Here is a 21492-nt window from a genome sequence, read left to right as displayed (position 1 = left end):
AATAAGATGGACAAGAGTAAATATAATAAACAAATTGATAAAAACCTACAAACAATTACAAAAAAGTGGAAAACTTATCCATTGTTGATGAAAATAATTTGGATAGGAAAGCAATAATGGATAAAGTGCATATTACTGACAGAGTATTCAAACTAAAATCCAAATAATCCTGAAAGCATAAATAAGATTAAAAGAGAAAGGTAGTTTGTTTGCTTGAATCATTACAGGTAAATAAATATGTAAGAGTATGAGAAGGCTATACAGCAATGCAGGAAACCAGGTGTTGAATTGATCTGACGTATGAACAAAAGCAGACAAACGAATGAAGGTCTTATAGATTTGATAAATCTTTGTATATCTATTTATTTTTCAAAAACAATCACAAATATAAATCAGTGAATATGGATTTACTGTTTGCTATAACAGGAATGGTGGACGTCTTTAATATTTCGAGAATAAAGTCTCATTTTCAAAAAGGAAATAAACCAAAAGAATCTCATTTAAAAAAAAAAAAAAAAAGGAAAAAGGCATAAAAACAGAACTGGAAGATTAACAAAGAAAAACTCACCTTTAATTAATGGATTAAAAAAGGGCTCCTTCAGTCTTTGACAGACTATGGATACCCACGAAGGGGTGCCTGCACGTGAAATATTTGTGACAGGAGGTGCGCAATCTCCAACCACACCTCTTCTTAGTCGACATTATTTAATACCAGTGGCCAGTGAAGTGTATGTACAGAATTACTGGAAACAAATGCTGAGATAAGCGGAGAGCTCATACAGCACCTAGAATTCCCAAATGGTCACCCATCTAGTACTAACCAGGCTCGACGTTGCTTAATTTAGGTGATCTGACGAGAACCGGTGTGTCAACATTATTATGCCGTATATAATGGATTAATACCATGATTAACATCAACTGGTTTAATAGAATTGAGGATAAAAAAAAAAAACATTGTTCATTTATCCTAGTTGGCAGAGTCAATTATTATCCTTCAATCACAAATGAGTTGTTCCACAAACTCTTGAATTTTGCTAAATTTTTCAAAAATGAAGAATTGATGTTTTTTTTTTTTCTCACTTGGAGGGCCGCCACTTATGAAGTCCCAGAAGCCATTCAAGGATAAGAGTAAAGTGTGAGGTAGATGATCAGACAAGATCAGTCTTGATGGAACTTGGTTTATCTAAAAGGATGATTCAATAGGAATTTATTCACATTAGATTTGAAGATGACCATGTTATAGTCAGCTGAGAAGGAGACAAACAGTATTGTGTACCACTGACAGACAGTTCTAGGAGAGAAACTCTGCTCATGGCATTTTCGTTTAGTTTTGGGCACAGATAGAAAATGAAGGATAGTTGTTTTAGCTAGGCAAGTATTTGTTAAGAACATTTTAGGGGGAGGAACTATAGATTGGAGCTCAGTCGAACCCCTACTATAAAAGTATCGATAGAGTAGAGACAGACTTGAAGCATCTCTTCTGTGAGAAAGAGGGAGTAGGGAGGTGAAAAGGTCATCACGCAGCAAGATAAGTAATTATCAAAGTTCACCCTAAAAAGTATGTACTTTACAGAGACGCTGACACTATTACTATTAAAATCTATATTTTTTCAACAATTAAATATAGAAAAAAATCACCCCTCAGTCAAATACTATATGAAGTAAAAATTTCCTGACCTAATAAACAAACCAACTATATACACTAGATATGTCAATAATATCTTCATTGCTACCAAATCTCATGAAAATATTATAACACTTCGACAACCCTAGAAACCCATTCACAAAAATAATTCTACTCCTTGATTAAAAATCATAAAAGTATTATATATAAAAATGAAATAACCTAACATTAATAAAATAGCCTTTAACATCAGTACTAATGTATTAAACGTCTTCCATAATTAAATTAAAAATAATATATATATATTTTTTTTTTAATTGAATGAATAAAAACAATAAATTTATAAGTAAACAATCAATTCAATTATACCCCCTTTTCTTCTCCCACCAAAACTACTGAGAAAATAATTTAAAAAAAAACAAAAAAAAAACACAACAAATGATAGCAACAATAGTGAAAAGAAAGTAAACCAACTCCTGGTGACAATAGCGATGATGAAAAGATAAAAAAACAAAAAAACTCCCAGATCCATACTCCACAAATTATCTAACAAAACTGAAAACTTACTTGTCAAGACAGTAACTTTTATAAAAAAATTTTTTAATTTTGAAACAAGAAATTCTGTTGTCTTCAATCTGACTTAATATATATATATGACAATTAAACTACACAGAATTTTCTGCATTTCTCAATAATAAAAGGTGGAAAATTCTGTGTAGTTTAATTGTCATACATATATATTCATAACTTATTACCTTGCTCTATTCATGTATTGAGCACTGTTGAAGTAAATACTGAAAATTGATACATAGAATATTATCTCTCCTCATAACATTTCATGTGAATACACAAAATAATAAATATATGGCTTTTCTGAACACTTTACAACAGTTTCATGGCATATGAAATCTTTAGAAAATTTTTAAATATATTCTTCAGTGATTCTATATATCTGAATAAAATTTGAATTTTTGTTTGAATGTATAACATCCCTTAAAAATATATTTCAAAACACCAAGAAATTATGAAAGGGGTTCAGATATGTCAAATTTACTCTGATAAAGTTTTACCTGAGGAGTCTGTTGTCTTGATTGGATTATTCTGTGTAGCTTAATTGCTATATATTTTCATTTCATTACCTAGCTCTACTTTCGTATTGAGCACTGTTGAAGTAAATCCTAAAAATCGATCTCTAAAGTATATCTCTTCATTGCATTTTATGTGGGCACATTAAATAATAAAAAAATTATATCTAATATTTATTTTCATATTGAGCAATATCAGGTACATACTGCATTTATTGCCTCAACTTTAAACTTATGTGTGTGTGAGTAATCAGTGTTTATAATAATTGATATAATCCAAAATGTTAAATGTGCTGCTCACCGAGCAAAATAAAACAACAAAACATTTGAAAGATCCATCAGAATTCCTTTATTCCTATTACTTCATCCACTTTGGTTCCTATAACCAACTGCTGTTTTTGCATTTTCTTTTTTAATTATCTATTTTGATTGTTGTAATTGATCTCTTCATTTCAATCACACATCAAATTGTTGTGAATTCCTGCGCTTCATCATCTCATGAATAAATCGTTAAAAAAAAAAAGTAAGGCATGTTTCTATTGTTGCTGCACTAACTCTTAATACAGTCACTTGGCCAACGTTACATTACTGTACTTATGTTTTTCAGGTCTTCCTTGCCAGTTACTTTTCAACAGAAGTAAATCGTCAGTCAAAAAACCCTTTGAATTTGGTAGGACTGTTGTCCATTTCTCAGTTCGAGTGTAGTAACCCCCCAACCTCTTTCCAAAAGCCCTATGATATGCTTTTTTAGCCTCCTTAATTTACAGTAGTTATCTCTCTTGTCTAAACAATGGTGTGAAACATTTCTTTCGGACAGATTTCAACTGACTGAAGAAAACATTCTTATTACCATCAGATCACATACACACATATATGCACACACATTATGGTAATTAAGATCATACACAGTCAAAAAGTAAAAATGATTTTGTTTTTGCTAATTTTAAGAAATGATATCAATTGGAATCTATATTAATCCATTGTATTTCCTGACAGACAAATAAGGCGCTATTTATATGAAGTTAAGTATCTGTTTATATATGTGTACAGGATTCACTTCTAAATTAACTGATCATTACAAATTTAAAAAATAACATGCAACTTTAAAACAATAAATACTAAGTGTAAGGGAGTTCAAATGTGGGTTGTATTCAGTTTAATACAAAAGGAATAAAAAGGAGGTTGAATTTTTTTTTTTTTTTTAAATTCAATTTTCACCCCAAACAAGGCACAATGCCACTTTGAAGCAGGGGGCTACTATCAGGGACTTAATTAGCGGGGTCATTATGAAGGGAGATGAGTAGAAAGATGTTTGTTAACATTACACTTGAACTTCTGCATATCATTGCAGTTGGGAAAGCAGAATCCCGGAAAGGAGTTCCAAAGACCCGCAGTTCTGGGGAAGATACTTCTGATATTTGTGAAATTTAATAATAGGTATTAGACAGCCGTTTCTTTGGAGTGTTTTAAAGTGTTTTAAAGGGCATAAAATGGGCACAACCTCCATTTGAAAATTCAAATATTTCAGATTTATATTGAATTCAATCCATAGTCATTTAGACACCAGCTAAGCAAGATTTCCTTAATTTCAATTTCTTCTTAAAACCTCCTAAGCGTAAATTTTAGACATTTTCTAGAATAAAAATGATATCATGGATTTTGATCCAAATTGGAATAAAAGTTCTAGACATAAAGTTTAATATCATTATATTTTGATTTTCATAAGGGGGATATCAAATGGATGCAAAAACTGTCCTGCTTGGGAAATTAATTTTACCTATCCTATTTATGATGGATATTCTACTAGTAGTTTTTTTGTTTTATTTACATTATATCTAGAATTTCAAAGAATCTTATTATGAAAGATAAACTTGAATGTTCAACATTTAAGTAAAGAAACTAATATCATTAAAAAGAAATGATTGAAACTAATTGGGAAGGTAAGTAAATAGGAATTCATATGGTAACTCATTCAAATCATTAACATCAAATGTTCGTTGGAATCTATTCACCCAAAACACTTTTTAATGAAAACACGTTTTGATATTAGTTTTATTGAACTATGTGAACATCAGTTTGTTTTATACATTGCCATTTTTTTTTCTTCAAATAAGAGTAGAAAATGATAAAATTTCATTCTCTTGAACCTTTTTCTTGGTGATTGGTTTTGGTGTCTTTTAGATAATTCTTGAAATAAAAATTCTAAGGTCCTGGATATGACCTTAAACTATATTTGATGGTGAGGCCCCAGCTCGCGGGCTTTGGGGAGTATGGAGCCACCCTTTAATTGCCATTGCTCCTAGGTCCATTCTGTTAAATAGAAACCGACTTGAAAAAAATATATATATTCTATTAAAAAAAATTTTCTTCAAAATAACTGGATTTGGCATTAAATAACCTGAAAAGGGTTGATATGGCATAAAACAAAAGCAACCAAACCAAAAATTTTAAATAAGATTACTTTTAAGACGAATAAATGGGAAGCTAAAAGTAAATTAACTCGTGATGATGAGGGCGAGGTAGATTTTCAAGTCACCTTGTAACAAAATTTTGTCTATCTGGCAGTAAAGTTTAACATTATCCAGTTAGAATATAGTGACCTTTATCTCGGTTAACTTTAGATATGCATTTTGTTTGTTGCTTCATTCAATTTTTGGAATTATGAACAATGTCTGATTTTATGGTTCTGATTTTTTTTTAGCTAAAGATTGATAACTTGTATTATTTGGATTACTGTTCTCATATTGAGCGTTACTCTCACAGTGTTTCGGCAAATGTGATCTTCAAGTGTATCTTGTTGAACTCAAAAATCTTTCTCTTAAATTTCGGAATTAGTACAGAATTTCGACAGAACCCTTTAACATACACTCAAAGAAGATTAGAGGTTACATCATCCAAAATGTTGCGAGAATAGTATTCAAGATGGGAACAGTAGTCTGATTAATCCAAGTGCCAGATTTTGTTTCTCTAGAAAGACCTTATAGCACCAGGTTCACATCATCACCCTTTATTATAAGACAGGCACTTTTACAATTAATAGTGGTTCATTTTCATTAACTATAATTAACATGCTCTGAAAGAGTTAAGTGGTATAGAATTGTGCAAAGCTATATTTAATTCAATATGAACTGAATAGTATTCCAAATACGATAGCAATAAAAATGCTTATGATATAGAGAGAACACACATAATCCAACTTATGAAATAAATAATAGTTTATATACTACTGTATAGATAAAAAAAAATAATTATCCACGAAAATAGAACATGTCCCTAAAAATGAGCGGGGGCTTATGTAAGAGAGTTAACTCTCTTTCAGCATTTAGGAAAGTGCATCACCGTTAGCTTTAACACAGCTATTTATCGCTAACAATAAGAAATAACATGTGACACACACACACACACACACACACACACACACACACACACATATATATAACACTTTTCTTTCCCACTTGTTAAATTGATTTCATTGCGATTTTTTACATTCGTTAAGTAATTTCGTTTAAGTTATTCTCAAGATCAATTGAGCTTGGTGTTCATTGTTTTAACTTAATCCTGAAACTATTAGTCTATATTTCCCTCATACAATTTGTGTATTAATTTTAGGTGTCTATGGTTGTATAGACAGAGTTCCTTTTAGATTTTATCAATATCTTCAAGTTTAATAATTTCTTGTTCAATGTCCACTTGCCACTATTTTCTTTCTTGTATGTATGTTTTTGCTCCCCACATTCGTCTATTTTCTGCACTTTCTACTACTCTATGAACATTGCAGTCCTTATCTTTTTTCTGATTTTACTGATCTTATTTGCTCGCTATCAATAGTTTTGTTTGTTCCATTTTTGTGTTTGCTAATAACACATTTTCCTTGACTTCACCATTTTTTTTTTTGTTTCCTTTTCCTTCAGAAATTTTCAACTGCATGACTTCACGTGTAGATTTTAATTCTCGAATATCTTGATCAATCTGCTTTTCGTACTTGTACAAAATAAGGATCACTGGAAAAATATGAAGACGTTATATCATTAGTTATCAGTAATTTTCATTATATGTGATGCCAATACAAAAGCAAAATATAAATATTTAAGAAATAGTTGAAAATTTTATTTTATATATTTTTTTGGTTTGGAGCTTGTTGATTAGAATGATTATTTAAAATAAAAAATAAAAATTTAATCTAACCAACTTGTTCTCTGGATGCCTTCAGACAGTCATACTAATTAAGGTGGAAGTCACATTCATCAACAACCCACTACAGGATATAGGATTGAAGAGTGTGCTGGTGAAACGACCTGAAAGAGGAGGAGGAGATGATGATGATGATGAAAAATAATTTTGTCATTAATCTATAATAATGACTTTGTTGGATAAGAACTAAATGTAGTATCTTTTCTGATACTACACTTAATCTTTTTTGTCTGCAGTCAATAAAGGAGAAATCTTTCTGGACTGAAGCAATTAAATTTTTTGTCCCAATCCTGAGTGCTCCTGTTTGGAGAGTCAGATTTTCCTCACATTAAAACCGACCTTGTGTCTAACAGTGTCCCTGTGGGGAGGCAAATAGGTACTTTGACTGAGCTTGACATTAAAAACCTCTTTTCAGGCTCACAATAAACAAACAGGTCTCTAATATATATGCAATCTATATGCTAAGGTTAACTAATTTGCGTATTGACTACAAAAAAGTGCATTTCATTAATTATTTCTTGTTTTTTTTTTTATTAAGTTATTTTGATATTAATAAAATGCACATTTCCTTTTAGGAATATTGTTTTATTTTCTGTAGAAATGCTCACAATTTGTGCTCACAAGTTAATTTTCTATGCACTTGCAAATAGCAAATACATATGGAATGACATATTGACATTTCAAACCTAGATAGCAACTTTATCTCTCCCCAAAATTATTTATAAAATACAGCTGGTGTTAGCCTTACACTGACTTCAATAATGTTTAGACAAATTCTTTTAATAAAAAAATAATGGATATAAACACCAGCTTTTAGCATCTAATTGTTTTTATAATTAAGAATTAAGAAAAGTTTCAAATATAAATTTGTGAAGACGTATCATTGATTTAAAAATAAAAATATTCTGTTAAAAAGTAGTAATGCAAATACAAACGCCCCCCCTCCTCCCCCATGTAATGCAGGATCAGGATAGCTAGTAGGTAATCCATTAGAATTCAGAATAGTTTTAGAGCAAGGATTATTTGTTCATTATTTCTTAGCACTTAAGATGTACAGGGTCTTAAAACATAGTTTATTATCTGCTTTCGGATATACCGAAAATTACCAAGAACTAACAATAAATCTTTGTATCATTCTGGAAATCCAATTGTGTACAAGACTTCTCTTTCTTTTAAACATATTCTCATTTTGGATGAAACTTTCCTTGTCACGAGTTTTGAATCTACTTTTAAATAATTTTGACAGATTGTATCTTAGGAGCTTCAACTTGGATGATCGAATTACCTCAACCTATACTTAACATAATGAAACATGAATGACGTTTAGTAGTACGATAATAATTTTGGAAACATTCAAAAGAAGAGATGTTAAATAAATGCTTGATGATTTCTTTCCTTTAATTTTTAAATTTTTAAAAAATAATTAGAATCATAGCGTTTATATTTTTGAAACCACTAAATCAACATAATTTTAACCTAGCCAATTTTTACACTCACCTACTCACATGTTTTAGAATTCTGTGAAAAATTAATTAATTTTCACATTTTCAGTACTTATTCACTAAGATGAATTTGTTTTTAGAATGAGTTTTTTCATAAAATATATTAGGTGAAAATATTTTTTGGTCTCTATTTTTTTTTATTTAAGAATTCACAGATAATTTATCAGAAAATAGGGTTCTTCCAAAAAATTAAATCCTGATAATGTTTTTAATCTTTTTATCTTCATATATCATTAAAATTTGGTCTAACACTATTATGTTTTATTCCTATTTAATGAAATAAAAAAAATGCAATCAAAGAATGCAATATTATGCTCTGGAAAATTTTTCATTTTGTTCTTTCTTTGCAACATATGTTATAATCTATTGAAGATGAGTAATTTTTTAGTTCTTGTTCATAATTCTCCCTATTTTAAAAAACAAAAACAAAGAAAACTCTGCATAATGTACATTGCCATAACAAAACGAAAATATCACATTCTAAAAATCATATGAATTGATCAAATAGTTCTATTTTTATCAAAGTTTATGAGTATCTGAGAAGTGACTGTCTCACTGATCATTTAAAAAATATCAAGAAACAAAAGGTAATGACTAAAAAATAATTTATTTAAGATTTATGTTGTAATGCCTATGAATTCCCATTAATAATTTTCTTTATAAAAATAAAACTACTTGATTAATTTATGTGATATTTTTTAATATGATATTTTCCTCTTGTCATATTATACAGATTTTTCTTTATTTTTGTTTTTAATACAAGGGAAATACTGAACAAGAACCGGTTTTCTTTTTTTGAATTTGATAATTTAATCTTAATATAAACAATTTTTATTTGAAACAACTTCTCTATGAATGTAGAAATTTATAAAAAAAGAAAAAGGTAATAAAATGTAAACTATTAAAATAAAATGTAGACAGTACTGTCATTTTAGCATACATACCACTGTTCGTCACATTTGATTGGCAATTCGTATTGTACATAGAAAAACTCAGAATCCTATAGGCGGTCCATGTGTTTATTTCTAAATATTATCTTAGTGTTATTTTTATTATTGTTTATATTTAAACAACAATTATATAATATCTTCCAACTTTTTATTTGTTTTAATATATCTGCACCAATGACTAAAGTTTGAGATACAAATATGATGTAGATTATTAATTTTCTCCTCTTTCTTTTGCGTGAATATTTCTGATTTGCATATTCGATTTTTGTGGTTTCATGCTTTGTTTGCTCATATTCTATGAGATTAGCATCAAAATTTGTGTGCATATTTTGTTTATAAAATGTATTTACTACCAAATGGTTTCTGTGCCTTAAATTAAACTAACTAGCTTAATGGTTTGACAATCTGATTACACGCACAGGTTTGTATCTTCTAAGATTTTTATTTTTCTCTTTATGGTTTTATTTTTATTTCCAGCCCTGTGGACTAAATTAACCATTTATTTTAAAGGCATTTCCCATGCACTGTAAAAAAACATGTAATATACAAGTGTGCTCATGTATATTTTCTTTTTGAATAACAGATCAGTTGTTAGATTTGCATACTAGCATGCTATGAAAAAGCCAACTCTGTTAGACTAGAGGCAAGAGACTTAGCATCTTTTTTGTTGAAATTACCTGATCAGGTTATCTGAAGATAATGGCTTCCTCGCGTAAAATGCACCAAACATTGATTTTATTGTTTGTTTTTTTCCCCTTTGCAAAACTCAATCATGTTCTCCAAAATAAAAAAAAACTCTTTTCCATTACAAAACAATCAAACTAAACATCATGAAGAAATATTTGAAGATATAAAGAATTTGAAAAATAAAACCTTTTTACAAAATCACCAGATTCAGCATTAAATAATCCGAAAAGATTTGATATGCAGTAAAACAAAATAACTAAACCAGACTTATTTAATTATTGAAATTCTTTTTGAGATGAGTAATTACTCATCTCAAAAAGAATTCCAATTAATTAAATACTATATACAATTCGGTACAGACCCAACAATGGAAGATCAGATAACAAAAAAACTCTAAAAACTTTGATTTATAAAATCAAAAAATCGAACCTTGATCGCCCTTCAGGGCTCGTGGCGCAGTGGATAGAGACATTGAATCTCTACAGTCCCAGGTGAGCATTGTCTGAGGATAGCGGTTTTAATCCTATCCAAAGTTGGCTAGAGGATTAGTTGGCCAAAACATGGTGAGACGACAACAACTATGGAAGGCATGAATTACTGAAGATACAGTTGAGGATTCAGCATTCCGATCCCATTGCAGTTAACAACCTGACGAAGGGATAGTTGGCCGAACTGTCGTTAAACAACAACTATAAAAGATGAGGATAATAATCCGCAAATGAATAAATAAGATAAACCAAACTTGTTGAAATTGTGCTTTCTTTAAGATCAGCTAATAATTTCTCAAGTGTTGTTTTGCTCAAAGACTCAATAAATCTTCTCAATCATTTTTCAGTGTTCATTTTTGGGATAGACAACTCGGATGATACTACCCTTTATTCACCAATTAAATTCATGTCTACATTCAATAGCCCACATTTTTCTCTTGCCAAACCTGTATCCAGTGGCTAAGATTCTAAATGTTTTTTCCATTCATTTTATAATCCATTTGTTTTAAAATAACACAATTTAAAAATAACTTAGACAAGATGCAAAATATATATATACACACACATACACACACACACACACACACACACACACACACACACACACACACACACACACACACACACACACACACACAGGGTGTCCCAATAAAATGTAGACACTCTTTAAATGACCATAAACACAACATTTCTTATAAGAAAGAAAAGTTTCATACATCAAAATACTGTGAACAAATATAGAAACCAATTAATTATCGAAAGTGTTCAAATTCCTGGCCATCGTGGTCCATGAACAGCTGACAACGTTCACTGATTGAATTGAAAATATTCTTAATCAGTTCAATTCATATATTGACACCTCTTCTTTCAATGATTGCTTTCAACTCATTCATTGTAGCTCATTTTGTGTTTAACAAGCTCCCACCCACCTAACTCTGCTCCCAAAAAAAAGAGAAAAATCCAGGGGAGGGGGGGTCAAATCTGGTGAGCATGGACAGTACTCAATACTTCCTCTCCATCCTAACTATTTGTTTCATGGGTGACCATCAAGATATTCTTTTACATCATGATGATAGTGGGGAAGTGCTCTATCCTGCTGGAGGTGCCATTCTTTATTCCTAAACATCTCTTGGGAACGTAGTATAGCGTATTCATGTAGCAAGTTGAGATAATTTAAAGAGTGTATGCATTTTATTAGAACACCCTGTATGTATATATATATATATATATATATATATATATATATATATATATATTATATATATGTGTATGTGTGAAAAATATTTATATGATGAACAATAAAAATTACATTATTTATTAAATCACCAACTGTTCAAATACAGGGAGTATAAAAAAAATTTGTTTTTTTTTTCTTTATTCCATGGACTTTTGAAAATTTATACTTTTCTCTTTGGAGGAAATGATTAGCAGAGTAAAGTACAAAATTTACAAGCCAGCAAAAAATTGGAAACTTAGTAATATCAAAGGAGGATTTTTGTATTATTATTTCAAATATAAATTACATGTATACATTGGATCACAACCACTATTCATTTGACTTTGATTTCATTTGAAAATTTATAAACTATAACATATCTCTTAAGACATTGTTCTTGCATAACTAAAAATTATAAATTTCTTTACTTCAATATTATCAATATTATTATTGGCTCACAAGGAGCTTTCACACAGGTCATCAAAGATCTCTCCTTTAAAACAGCCTATGGTATTCCATGGTAGCTGAGTGACAATAAGTCTCTCTAGATTTCTAGTACTTTCCACCTCTTTCGATAACATTTGCAAATGAATTTGCGTTATCACCACATTGATTTCTCACTGCCAGTGGCCATTGGTCTCCACTGGAATTTGAGTGGCAATAAGCCTCCCCAAGGTCCCAGTTCTCTTTGCACTTGTCCAGCAGAGTGCTCTCTCTTTGGTCTTTTTATTCTCTATTACCGTTCTTGGCTATTTGGTATAACTCTTGTGGGGGGGGGGGATAAGAGAGGGGGTAGAGAACTTATAGATATGCAGCTTTAATGTTCTTGGTTCCATGTAGCACTTCTTCAATTTTTACCTCTGCATTGTTATCCCTATTATTATTATTATTATTATTATTATTATTATTATTATTATTATCATCATCCTTATTGTTGTTATTATTATTATTATTATTATCCTTATTGTTGTTATTATTATACAGCAAAGACTTATTTTGCCATTTAATTTACATATGTGTTAGTGGTATGTATACATAAATTAGATCACCACACTACAAAAAAAGAATCACTCTCTATCTAAATGCTTGCAGAGACATTATGAAATATTAAAGAGTGATTGAATGAACATATTTAGAAGGACAAGAGAAACATATAGATAAGAGAATGATGGGTGACTTGTTCAGTTTATTAAAACAGATTGTAAATCTATATGCTACCTTGATTCATAGATCAATTTTTTTATTGGCCCACGATGTACATATCAGCAAAATTTTAAGGTACAAATGCTGAATTAATATTAAAAGAAAAATATGAAAATAAAATTAGGGATTGAAAACGGTAGAAAATGTCACACAGTGAGTGAGCCATAAAGAGATTGAAGAGAGCCTGGTATAAGAGACCAACTATAGATCTCTTTAGTTTGGATTTGAAACTAATGGTACTAATGTTATCTTGATCTTCTGCAATACGTGTGTATATATATATATATACTTCTTGTTCCATGGTTATAATGTTATTTGAACTTGATGTTTTTCTTTTTTAGTATCATACAAAAAATTGTTTTTTAATAAAAATGTATAACTTGCTGCTATTCAAGGTTATTCTGAATCTATTTGTTCTGCTTTATAGTAGATGAGTTCTTATTCTACTGTAAGTATATGTCATAGGCACAACAGACAGTTGACAGATTTATGCTAAAGACACATTACCTGATCTTAGACAGAGGGTTAGAGTTGGAGCTCAATTTCAAAAAGCAGAGGTGCCAATACTTCTGATAGTCCAAATAGAATTGGTTCTTTCATAGCAGACTTTTGCAGATCTAACATTTTCAATTAACAAATGTTATTTAGAAATAACCTGTTGCTTACCATGAACTGTGTACTATTAGAATTCTATTATAATGAGAATAATCATTCTTTATACTTTGTATATAAATAATCTGTTAATTTTCCATTATTTACTTTTTTTTTTTTTTTTCTAAGAATGTTATAAAAAATTAATTTTCAGTATTTCTGTTTTCCACAATGTAAATTTTACCAAATTTTATTTTAGTAAGTATATCTAATGTATTCCATCTCTTAATGGACAGTTTTCTTCTTTGGTTTAATTTAGTTTAATAATAAAAAAAAGAACTTCTTTGTCAGAATATATCCCCATTTTTTATGTGAAAGTTCTTCATAACCTACAGTGTTTATTTCATAATTCTTTTTGGTTTGAAGAAATATATATTCAGCATTTTTCCATAAAAAAATTATATTCATTTTTTAATATATTTTAATTTCATATTTAAAAAAAAAAAAAAAAGACAACTTTGTGTTTGGAACTATTAGAAAAAAATATTGTGTTAAAAAACAATAATAGTAATAAACTATTCTAGACTTTTCATATGTTTTATCACTTTAATATGTGAAACTAAGATTTTTCTATTTCTTCAAGTTGAATTGTAATAGAGAAAGAAATTTGTGTATGTATGTGTGACATAGTCCTCCTGGTCAGCAACCAGTAACCGTTGTGTTTATGTTCAGACACTTCTCATGAGTTAATAACTTTGGCATTGTTTGATGTGGCACCAACAAATTTCCTTGGTCACTATCAGTGACGCCAGGCTGATGAATTTCACTGTTTGGAAGAGGGTCCGAATAGTGGGGTTAAAATGTCCTCATCAGCTGGACAGTATTGCCTGCCACGCTGTATTTTATCTAGTCCAAAAACTTGGACTGGTATCGTCTGGGCAGCTCACCAACAGAGTGAAAAAGGTACATGAAGAAATAAAATTGTGAAATCAAACAAACGGTGTATATAATTTAAAGACACAACACTCTTGACTTATGTTTAAGATGTATTTTTCTTCAAACTCGTACATACCGGAAATCAAGTCTTTCATAGTTAGTGGGGGGGGGTAGTGTCTGATTCTGAATAGTAACTTAGGGATGTGTTTGCTTTCGACTTGCAATTTACAATTCAGTGGACAGTTGACAAAATAACTTTTCTTTCCGGGTTTTAAAAAAGTGTTCTACTTGCTACAGGAGGTGAGGTGGATACACAACTTCTACTACAAATTCTTATAAACTGAAAACTTCTAACTGTAAAATTCGTTTTGCACACTGCTCTATATAATCAGGCAAGATCATTCTGCATTGCTCAGACAAAATATTCTTGCCCCAACAAGCAGACAATTATTAGTCACTGGCTACCTCAGTTCATCCCTCTGGGGGTCAGACTTGTTGTGTCAATTACTTTCGTTCATTTTTGTGCAGTTTAAATCTTCTCATGTACCCCCAAATTTCCTTTCCAAAGTTATGACTGTTGTGATTTTCCAGCTGATCAGTTTCATTTTTTTTCTCCGGTTATACCTACCGGTTTCAGTTGAACAGCATTTTATCAAAATCTAAACAGTTTTTCTTCTGTTCAAACTTGATTTTCTTAACTTGTATGAATAATAATAATTGCAATTTTCTCAGTACAGTTTCACAAATGCTTACCAGCGCCTTAATCACTTCAAATCTTTCATAAGGAGCTGTCACTTTGTCATATATATCTACATTATATTTCCCTTTGTCTGCCTATTCCACTTAGAAACTGCTGAGCCAATCTGGCTGAAACTTTTTAATATACTTTTAAAAAAATATATAAATATTTTTCATTTAATTAAACTTAAAGTAAGTCTTATCTTCTTGTGTTAAAGTTTTGTTTACAGTGTTTTGAATTTATCATCTGGCAGTGTTCGTGTTAGGCTTTTTCCAGCTGCCTTACCGTAAACTGTCAGAAGATGATAGCATGACCTTGGGTCAGGTTCTGGATCAGTACCAAAAATATATAGCATTTCCATTTTGGTGGTACAATAAAGAATCACTAAATTAAAAAAAAATTTTTTTTATTTATTAAAAATTATTCCCTTAATCCTAAAATATATTTTTAATGTATTGAAACTAAAAATAAATAAGACTAAAATAAAAAGATCTAAAGCACCTCAATTGTACTTGTTATCACTTTTTGCAATATTTGTTCTAATTATTAAATATCCTCCATTTTGATATGCAATGTTATTTGATTAAAAAGTAGGCATTAAATTTAAACTTTAAGTATTTATTACTCAGCTTGATAATATAAATATAGAATGGAGAGCATGTATGATAGTGGGTTTCATGTGTAGCGGATATGCTGAAATTATAAGTTGTAGCTTAAAGCCACACATTATTCAACTCTCATTTTTCTTTTAATATATATTTTTTTTATTAGTTTTTATTGCACTAACTGCATCTGTGCTTCTGACATATGTCCATGACAGCAGTTTCTTAGAGCTTCACACAATATCTGCAACAGAGAGATGATACTTTCAGGTCATCAAGGCATAAGTTCAGTCATCATAACAATGCAATTTGCAATTCCCTCTGATCCATTGAGGTTGAATACAAAATAAGTAGTTGCATATCAAAAATAAATCAAAAATTAAACTCAAACTCAATGTAAAACAGTGTTTTTCACTGCTAAAAAGAATAAAAATTAAACTTCAAACAAATCCGTTGCAAGATAGACTTGTTGCGCCTATTTTTCTATAATTTCCTTTTTCTTGCACACATATTTGATATCAAAGCTTAAAACATTGTTTTTTATTATATAAGTATTTTATTCGAACAAAAAGGTAAATACATAATTTTTTCATGAAATGAGAAAGATTATATTTTGTATAATTTCAGAATTTAAAGCAATCTGCAATTATTGCCACAGGGAAACAAAAGGTCCACAATGTGATTATTGCCATAAAATTGCCTTGTTGTGCACAGTTTGCCAAATTGGAGTACGAGGTAAGCATTTGAAAAAATTAGTTTCATAAAACTTTGAATGCACTTATTTCAGAACTAAAGTTCATCATTTCTTTATAAATATTTGATAAATTTATCACACATCTAAATTGATAGTGATCCTTTTTACAGTAAGTTTTATATAATATCAAATTGCTATAACTTATTACATCCCAGAAAACATTAAATTTGGGATTTAAAAAAAAAATTCATCCAACAATGCCAACAGTAAACATTGCATTTGCAAATGTGACATTTGCAAAACATTCTGCCTTATTATGTAAGATATGTGTTTTATTTTCATCTTTCATGTGTTGTCTTTCTAAACCTCTGCTGACATTGCTAAATGAAAAACAACAAAAAAAATGAGTTGGAAAATTAGTTGATAGGCTTCTCAGGCAGCTTGTGAAGATAGTTACAGATACCAATATAGTTGTAAATAAAACCCTATGTTATATACGAGGTGCCTTAAATAAGTTTCCAGAATTTTCATATGAGCACTTTTAATGATAATACACACATGAAACTCTAGTTCTCTTTGAAGTAATCACCTCCGGCTGCAATGCACTTGGTGTAACATTACAACAGCTGGAAGGCCTCATAGAAGTCTTCTTGTGTAAGCGTATTGATAACCCTCATCACAGCCTCTTTCATCTCCTCAATTGTCTCATAATGACAGTCTTTAAGGTTTTCCTTGAGTGTAGGGGATAGCCAAAAGTCACAGGAAGCAAGATATGGACTATAGGGAAGGTGAGGAACTGTCTTGATGCCTATTTTGGTCATGACATTGTCTTTCTTTCAGATCTTCTCTGAGCACCCTTGAAACAAACTTTGCGCAAATCTTCCACATCTTCAGTTTCTCACGAATAATTTTGTGTACAGTTCTTACACTGATAACAAACTGTGCACTTATTGTCTCTATAGACTCACGGCAGTTCTTATCCATGAAATTCTTTATTTGGCCAATCAACTTTGGTGTTCTGACTTCCTTACTCCTTCAACACCTCTCATCAGACTCCCTGCCTTCCTTGAATCTCTTATGCCACTCAAAAACTGATGCTCAATTCATGCAAGATGGTCCAAAAGCGTCTGAAGCATTCCATATGTTTCTGTGGTATTTTTTTCCAAGTTTAAAACAGAATTTTATTGTATATCATACTTCTAAATTGTCTTCATATCCAGATTGCATTTTTAAAATTCACTAGCTGTGACAATCAGGCTTTAGTAGGGTGTATTCCAATTCCTGTTGTAGCTGTTCATTTGAACTTGGAATCATAAAAATTGGTCAGTCATCTCATAAGATGTATAGCAATAACATACTGAATTTTCAAAAGTCTACGACAGTTTAAAATGCCTGTACAAAAAAGTCTGGAAACTTATTGAACCCACATCATACTTATATTCATTTCTTATAAGAATTATATTTCAGTGACAAATTATGGGCCCTTAACACGAGGGTCGTTCCAAAGGAAAACCTCTTTTTTTTGTCTTTTGTGACTCAAAAGTTTGAAGAGCTACGGAAATGGGTGTGGTACTATTAAAACAAGCAGCCTTGAATTTATTTTTCTCCATAGTCACCAGCATTCTCCATGAACTTTTGCCAGGAATTCAATGATACATCTGTGCTTCTGATGCATGTCTGTGATGGTGGTTGCTTTCACACCGTCAATATCTGCAACAGAGATCAAATGGTTGGCTTTTTTATGGACCATTTTTTATGGGTCTTTAGTCGGTTAAAACAGTTTTTAAGGGGTCGAAAATGGGTCAAATTGAAAAAATCATTATAGATTTTGTATAGTTATCTTAGTTTATTTTTAATTTTTCATCAGTTTATATGCGTGTCACGTTGGTATAGCGATAACATCACCAGCTTTGAATGCTACAGTTTTGGTTTCGATTCTAGCTGATGGCACCTAAATACTTTTTTTTTTTTTTACTTTTGAAATCACGACTCTATAATAATATATACAAAATTTGGACAAATTAAAATATATTTAAGCTTGTTTTACGCCCAGGCCCTCCCCCCTTCACAGTATATATATATATATATATATATATATATATATATATATATATACACACTAGCAAGCCACCTGGCATTGCCCGGTCATAAAATCTGCTTAAATATGATATTTTGATTAATGCAGATTTCATATTTATTATTATATTATATATAGTAATGATTTAAAAAATTCTTTAAAAATGATTTGTGCGCCAACACTGAGAATCAGAGCCAAAACGTTTAGCTTACAATTTACTTTTTCCTTTGATGTTAATGCCTGAGTTATTAAGACATGTTTGCTGCAAGGCTAAAAATTAAAACATGAACCAATAGCTGTTACATTATGCATGCATATTCGTAATGCTGCGGTTCAACCTTCACTTGGCAAATTTCATTTTTTTAATTTTCACACTTTTGCATCAAAACCCAAATATAAAGTTTCGCAAAAAATTTTAAATAAATATATATATATGCATGCGTAAATATATATAGAAAGAGGTTTGTGTTTACCATAACCATTTTACGCAAATATTACACTAGTATAAATGAAGTAGAATATCTGCATGAATATAATCACATGTAATAGTGAACTAAAGATGATCATCCCATAAGAAAACCGAAAAAACTAATAGGGAATTAATTAAAATGAATGTTTAAAAGAATATGCAAATTAGCTAGATCTTTTTGCAGATGAATGCAATTCCACGACCCGTATATAACAAAGTTGTATTTCCTTTTTAAAATAAATAGAAAAAAGTGTTTTTAATACGAATATCAATGCACACACACACAAAAAAAAAAAGAAATATATATATATATATATATAGACAGAGTGAGAAATAAAAATACAAAGGAACAAACCAAGTTATGTGTTCATCAACGTTTCGTCTTTATTTCGAAACTTCCTCTGGATGAATGAGATTAAGAAAACAAAAGCACCAGTACAAAAATTGGAAAATGTTTCATGTGCAAAGTGTGACGCTGTTCTATTTCAGAAAACGGAAAAGATGGAAATTCAAAAAAAGGAGGTGGGCTTGCATTGTTAATTAAATTATCTTTCAAAGTTCACCGCAAAACTACACTCAAAAATGATTACATACATTTCTATTCACAGCATAATAACAAAATAAAAAAATATATATGTACTAGTCTGGGTCCCCAGCGTTGCTCGGGTGTTTGAAAGTGTGTGTTGAGCAACAAAAAAAAAATGTAGTAGTAGGCAAGCAGGCTTGAACCCGCACCGCGAAGGAGGAAAAGAACGTAAAAAAAAAAAAAAACTTTGCCGTTGCGTCCATTGCCAAATCGGAAGTGACAAATATTTAAATTAAGGCTTGACAATCAAAAAGAAGGGATGCCGAAAATATCGGCGAGAAAAGAGACCCCCTCCTTGTAGAAAAGTGCCCAGTTGAGGGTGAAGGAATTAATGTTTTTAGCCAATTTTTTGATATTTGTTGTCCAAAGGGTCGAGCTTCAAAATGATACTGATCTTGTGAAAATCCATCACCTCTGTCAAGTTTTAGGCAGACATACAAACATAGATACCTACGTACATACATACATAAATACATACATTTAAAAAGACAGGTGAGATTTATATTATAGATATAGATCAACAAACTAAGTTTTTTTTTATATTTTTCTTTTTCTTTTTTTTCTAGGTTCTGCCAGTTTCTGTCTAGCTTGTGGACATGGCGGTCACACATTACATATGGCAGAATGGTTCACATCCTATACACAATGTCCAAGTGGTTGTGGCTGCTCTTGCATTGATGATAATCCTCTACCGAAAGAATGATGGCAGAAAGTGATTTCTTCTTTTCTATAATTTTTTTTTTTGTACAAATTTTTGATTAAATCTGTTAATAAATTTTTACTTACAAATTATTTCTTTCTTTCCTATTTTATTCATCTATGTACCTATAAAGTTGAGCTTTTTTTTTTCTTGCTTTAACACAGATATTAAAAGCCTACTTTTTCCTTTGGTATTTAATTGCTTCTCCACAAAAGCAAAATGTGACACAAGGTCGTTTTTATTGTGGGGGAAAACCAGTTCCCCCAAAAAGGGCACTCTGGAAGGAGGCAAAAATAAAAATTGGCATAGAAAGGGCTTCTCCCCATTGACCAAGAACAAATTAGCCCAAGTGTAGCATCAGAACAGATACCACACCACGATCCATGTCTGAAGGTCAGATACTTTTTCTATTTAAAAATTATTAAAAGGAACTTCTTAATATAATCAGTTATGGATATGTGGTTAACTAATTTGTATATATCTTTGAAAACGACTTCTGGAGTACAGTGAGGTTGTACTTGATTCCCAAGAAGTTCAATTATTTCTCAAGATCATCTGGAATTGAGCCAAGATCACCTAAGAGTACGATGGAAATTTTCTTATTCCACAACCTAAGCAATCTCCATCCTCAGTTTCGTTTTGTCTGTTAAGTTGATGTTGCTTGGGCAAGCCAAATCAATAATTTGATATTCATTGATCTTTTTTTTCACAACTACAATATCCAGTTCCTTGTGAGATATCTATCAGTCATACTGGACCATCAAATGCCAGAGAATCTTAACGTCCTCATTTTCCACTACCACTTCTGGGTGATGTTGGGATGACTTGCCTGTCACTTGAATTCCAAACTTTTTTGACCAAGTGTAGAACAGACACTAACAATGTGTGACACTGTTTCAAGAATTATATCACACAGCCTGCACTTATCAAAACAGTCCTTCCCAAAGATGTTTCTATTGAGTGCCTGCTCCTGAGTAACAAATATATAATTTTCTGTCTCTATTTTCAAGTCACCTTTAGACAGAAAATTCCATGTGTGCAATTCCACATGTCCTGACATTTTAGTGCCTTAGTATCTCACTAAAACTGACCATGAAGTTTCATTCTTACCAACTCAGTCAACTTTTCTGCTTCAATTCTTTCCTTGTACTT

At 30.7% G+C, this 21492-nt stretch overlaps 1 protein-coding gene across 22 annotated transcripts in view; it reads left to right on the top strand.

The window, feature by feature from the left end:
- The window catches only part of LOC145252331 (GATOR2 complex protein WDR59-like), a 220693-nt gene extending 200261 nt beyond the window's left edge, over positions 1-20432 (top strand). For 12 of the 22 annotated variants that reach the window (XR_013863759.1, XR_013863756.1, XR_013863755.1 and 9 more), the window contains 2 exons: positions 16442-16549; positions 20207-20432. Coding sequence is in view for 18 of the 22 variants with exons in the window: in XM_080112904.1 (XP_079969030.1) it covers positions 16442-16549; positions 20207-20343 (245 nt within the window). In the remaining 4 variants the exon portion in view is untranslated. Of the gene's footprint in view, positions 1-3316; positions 3380-16441; positions 16550-20206 lie in introns of all 22 variants that reach the window. The other 10 variants (XM_080112819.1, XM_080112479.1, XM_080112224.1 and 7 more) reach the window with 1 other exon arrangement.
- The last annotated feature ends 1060 nt before the right edge of the window (positions 20433-21492 follow it).

Source organism: Euprymna scolopes, chromosome 1, assembly GCF_053919585.1.
Source record: "Euprymna scolopes isolate OS-2025 chromosome 1, ASM5391958v1, whole genome shotgun sequence".
Taxonomy (NCBI): domain Eukaryota; kingdom Metazoa; phylum Mollusca; class Cephalopoda; order Sepiida; family Sepiolidae; genus Euprymna; species Euprymna scolopes.
Note: the sequence above shows the minus strand (reverse complement) of the source record. Positions and strands in the feature narration are given on the sequence as shown.